General features: G+C 40.7%; 1 protein-coding gene across 1 annotated transcript in view; it reads left to right on the top strand.

Moving 5' to 3' along the window:
• Positions 1-2,457: 2,457 nt before the first annotated feature.
• LOC118322190 (E3 ubiquitin-protein ligase RNF126-like) overlaps positions 2,458-4,948 on the top strand; it is a 6,602-nt gene continuing 4,111 nt past the window's right edge. The window contains exons 1-3 of the mRNA XM_035653801.1: positions 2,458-2,582; positions 4,162-4,220; positions 4,825-4,885. Of these exons, the coding sequence (XP_035509694.1) occupies positions 2,508-2,582; positions 4,162-4,220; positions 4,825-4,885 (195 nt within the window). The 5' untranslated portion in view covers positions 2,458-2,507. The remainder of the gene's footprint in view (positions 2,583-4,161; positions 4,221-4,824; positions 4,886-4,948) is intronic.

Genomic DNA, 4,948 nt, shown 5'->3' with positions numbered 1-4,948 from the left:
TCACTGTACGTGGATGCATGTGCTTGTGTAGTCTAAAAGCTACTTAATTACAGTGGCTGGAAGAAATACAGTCAGTTACTTCCACCCCTTGCAGAGATTTACAACAAGGAGACAATGAATATATTTATACGTCCTCAGAAGCAGTGTGGTTCTTTTTTTGATGTTTTCTGGTCAACATATTCCAAATTCATATTAGTAGTGAACTAAAACTACATGATGTGGTAGGTCCCCTCTGTCTGGTAGACTTGTTTTCTGCTGCTCACATGACCTGTCTCTGACCCAAAGTCACTCACTCCCCAGATTGCATTGCTACAATGAGCATTCGACTGGGATGGTGGTGACGCACTGGGCGCAGAGAGACAATAGCTTACCTCAGCCAGGCAGACATAGCAAACCTCAGTGCTATCAGACCCTCTCTAATCTCAGTCCATGGGACAGCCGTGTCTTTCCCGCTCCCACATGGCCCGATCAGACACAACGCCAGCCTAGAGAGAGGACATTAGTTCAAGTTCAAGTTCTTTTGTCATGTAAACATCAGTTACAATGAGGCCATCGTTGGCAATACAATTCTTAGATCTCAGGCTTCCTCTAACTGTGATTTTACAGATATACAAAAAATTCCTGCAAGTGGAATATACTATAATATAATATAGATAAATACAATACTGTGGTAGCCTGGTGAATAATAATAATAATATAAAATGTATAAAGTAATGCAGTATATAAGAACACATTGTAGACAATATATATACTGTGGCGTATAAAGGTGTTATGTATATATACAGTATATATATGTATATATACATACAGTACCTTTATGGTAGTAGTAGTAGTGTGGTGTGAGTACACTGTGAGCTTTGCTGTGAGGAAACATCCAGTCTTATTATACCTAATCATATCTATGTTCAGCATGCCACGTTGGGAAATAAAGCCGTTGTGTCACTGAAATGTTGCAATTGTATCAATTTAGGCCATTAGAACATTGTATAATACTAAAACGAAGCAGTGTGTTAGCTGCTTGGTTAGTACTGATACAAGACGTATACATGGCTATATCTGTACAGTGCATTTCATTAAAAACAGTGCACTCATAAAACACCATGGGAGCCGGTTGCATCCAGGGCTACTCTCAAGAGCATAAACCTGAACATTTGTAAATAAAAATCAGGCCACATGGCTCGAGAAATGTGATTGGCTGATGGGCAGTCAGATGGGAACTCCTACTTACTCTCAACATGTGGTGCCAAGCACAAGAGATACTCCAGACTTGTGTGACATGTTTATAGCCGTCAATCTGCAGTCATGGTAATCACATTAAGAATAACCCGTGAAAAAAAAATATTGAGGACATTTAAATTTACAGCTTCAAAATAAAAACAGACCTGAAAACAAAATAAAATCAATCATTTTCCCCTCCAGTTCTTATGTAACTAAGTGATCCCTGAGACTTTGACTGGTATCTCAATGCCGCCAGATAGCCGCCAACAAGAACTTGGCTGTGTTCACATAAAAGGAGACAATGTCTTTCCCATGTGAGAGGCTACTTATTTACTGTTTTATGTCTCAGATTTGACACTTGATAAAATGGTTCCACCAACTACTGTCAAATAATCAACAAACAAATCCACCTTTGACATGATGAGTTTGCTCAAAAACAGATGACTTTTAAACACTTAAAGTATGCAGGTTGGGCTCAAGGGGTGGTTGACGAGAATCCAATGGAAAAGTAACATGTGTCAAAATAAATCCAGTGCAATGCCAGATTGCAAAAACACATCTCTGGTTCTCATGTGAACAGGGAGAGCAGGCGGGGGGTGGGGGGCTGAACCTGCAGGGATAAGACATGAGTTCAGTGGAGACACAGTGTGGTGATACATGATACAGATATGTTGGGGGTATCAGCCTTCAGTTCTTCACTTCTCGGAGGCTTTTACGTTGGCATGTCAGTACGAATTAAGGACACCATAACCCAGTTCTTCCAACATATAATATCCTGACTGAAGTTCTCATGAATTCCAAAGGAAACTTACCAAGAGGATGTAACCTTAGTCCCTGGCTACAATGTGGAATACAGTAACTCATAAAACTCTTGATACACAAAAGCACCACCATGTGGCAACATTTTATAAGACACACAATTGTTAGTGCTTGTCAAATGCAGATAATTGAATATTATAACTCTTCCCAGTAGAATAAGTAGGGATTTTTCTCTTCCTTTTTACACAGCTAATTTATTAAATAAACTTTTTTTAATATCACATTAACATTTGTATGTAATTCTATAATAGCCTACTTATCATATATCCAGTAATGTTCCACTTCTTAATTCATATTCATGGTGGACATTAACTTTTTATCCTGTTCATATAGGCTACTACAGTGTAATATCATCTATTATGCAGTGCACTCATTTCAGTCACATGCTCGTCGTATTTTCTAGGAGGTTAACATTGACCTCTTTGGTGCTCCGTAGTCCTTCCCCCTCTCTACCTGTTTAGTGGCTAAAGATGGCGGAAGCTCCTCCATGGCCCAGCCGGTTCTTCTGTCACAGATGCTCGGCAGAGATTAGTCCTCGGCTGCCCGTAAGTACCAGAGACAGGAGGTGAACACGGAGACCTTTGGACACATGAGAGCCACACTGTTGTTGCTGTTACTTTGGTAGAACCCGTTGTAGCGGCGGGGCCAGCACTTAGCATGCTAACAGTATTAGCTGGCTTGCTACGAGCTCCCGTTTATCTCGCTAACGCTGCCCAGTGTTAGTGAGCTTGTTATCTAAGTCCCGGATCCATCAGCGTACAAACACGAACTGCTTAGTCATTACCCACAGAATACGGCTACTCTCCTTGCATGATTTGTACCCACGTTTGGCGGGGTCATTTTGTACATTATTGTGGATTTACGAGCTGTATTAGCCTAACCCTTAGCTATGTTATATTGACCAGCAACGACGTAAACTGCTGATGGTAAACACTGATGGCGTCTAATTGTCCACTTCAGGTGTTTCTGTTACAGATCAAACGCTGTTACCACTCTGTGTGCTTTAAGACTTCATGTACTAATCACTTCTGTCAACGATCCGGCAGACAACAATGCCACCGCGTCCTTTTCTTGTTTTGCCATTCAGTGAGGCACACTGACTGTCACAGGCTAGAATCATCTGTCATAGAGCTGTAATGTTTCCCTTCACAATGTAAAACATCACCCACAGGGTTGTGTGGGTCGCTGGCAACGGCCTGTGGTCTCATTAACACCTCACACAGCTGTGCAACTGCTGATGTGTCGTTTAGATCCTAGCCTGTGTATGAAGTTAGTTCAACTTTATTTTATAATTTCAACCATTGTAAAAAATGTAGCTGATGGACATGTTTCTGTCAGGATTAGGGTAGAAAAACCATCAAAACATAATAAAACGCAAGGAGAAAAACATTTCTGTTCTGTGTGAGCTGTAAAAAAATATGGAAGGTGACAAGGTGTGTGTGTTTATATGAACTAATAAGTGTGTTGAAGGTGGGATTGCTGTGAGGTGCTCATCAGTCTAACAGCACGGAGGACGAAGCTGTTGCTCATTCTGGTGGTGTTGGGGCTTTATGTATTATCCACTACCTGGACGCCCTTCCTAAACATCTCTGTTGGTAGATGTCTTGAATGCAGGGTAAAGACACCCAGTTGATCATCTAACTGTCCTCAGTGTTTGCTGAAGGGGCGTACAGACTACAGTCCTCATACCAGGTAGTAACACAGCTGGCCAGGACACTTTCAGCGGTGTCCCAGCAGGATGGAGTGGCAAGTCTCGCTCACTTCAGTTTTTCTCAGCATCCTCAAGTGAGCTGTCTTGGTCATATTCCATACCAGATGGAGGCGATATCATCTGCAATGTGTGCTTGAAGAAATTTGGTGTTGTGTTGCCCCAATAAGTGAGCCAGTTGGGCTTCTGTCAGGCCACCAGATACTTCACACTTTAGAGGTTGAGTCACATGAAAAGGATTATCATCTTCTGTCCCTTCTCACTGTCCAGCCATGCCATCAGTAGATATATCTGATTTGCTGTTTACACTTGCCACACACACAGCTTTAGTGATCATGCAATGGCCTAAATAGTTAATTGAGCTTATTATGAAGACTCTAATGTGTTGGTTTTTACTACTTTTTGTTTGTTTGCAGGAGTACACGTGTCCAAGATGTGATTCAGGGTTTATTGAGGAACTGCTGGAGGAGAGAAGGTGTGTATAAAGTGTATATTAACTTCATATATTAAGCCATCATCCCTAACAGTTGTGTGTTATTAGTATTAACATTGAGTAGCTGACATCTAGGATAAAAGCACTCTGCAAACCTCAGCTTTACACCAGCACTTATAAGGGCCAGCAACACGAGGTTTGACCCTGTTCTTTCTACAAGAATTGTGGTCAAATACGCTTTCAATAGAAACGTTTGATTTGTCTCTCAGATAAGTTATTTAAATTATATGTGGTATGACAAATTGTGTTGCCTGTGCTAATAGAAGCCATTGTACCACTGTCTTTCATTCTTTTCTTCAAAATAGGAAAATTAGTTAGGCACTGCTCTCTTTTTCTGCTATCTAGCTTAATGTTGTATTACTGTCCTTTATCCTCCTTTTTTTATTTTTTATTTAATGGTATTCCAAAAGCTACACTTCACATGTAAAATGAGAAGATGGATGGCCAAGGATAAGGGGAAGAAATAAGACACAGAAAAACCTGACATCATAATTGTTAGGAATGATGGAAACTATGACGCTTGGTGAAAAAGAATGACTTTCTGTTGTCGAGAAGAAACTTTGTCAACTGTTTCTCCCCTGTTTAGTGCGGACAATGGTTCCATGTCTACCATCTCCAGTGTGCCCCAGAACCAACAACCATTTGAGGTTTCTAGCTTATTCTTTTCTACACAACCTATGTCTGTCCTATTACTATATATATATATATAT

Source organism: Morone saxatilis, unplaced genomic scaffold (assembly GCF_004916995.1).
Source record: "Morone saxatilis isolate NCDOM2014 unplaced genomic scaffold, NCSU_SB_2.0 Contig12, whole genome shotgun sequence".
In the NCBI taxonomy this organism is placed as follows: Eukaryota; Metazoa; Chordata; class Actinopteri; family Moronidae; genus Morone; species Morone saxatilis.
The sequence above is the reverse complement of the archived record's forward strand: the minus strand, read 5'-3'. Positions and strand labels throughout refer to the sequence as shown.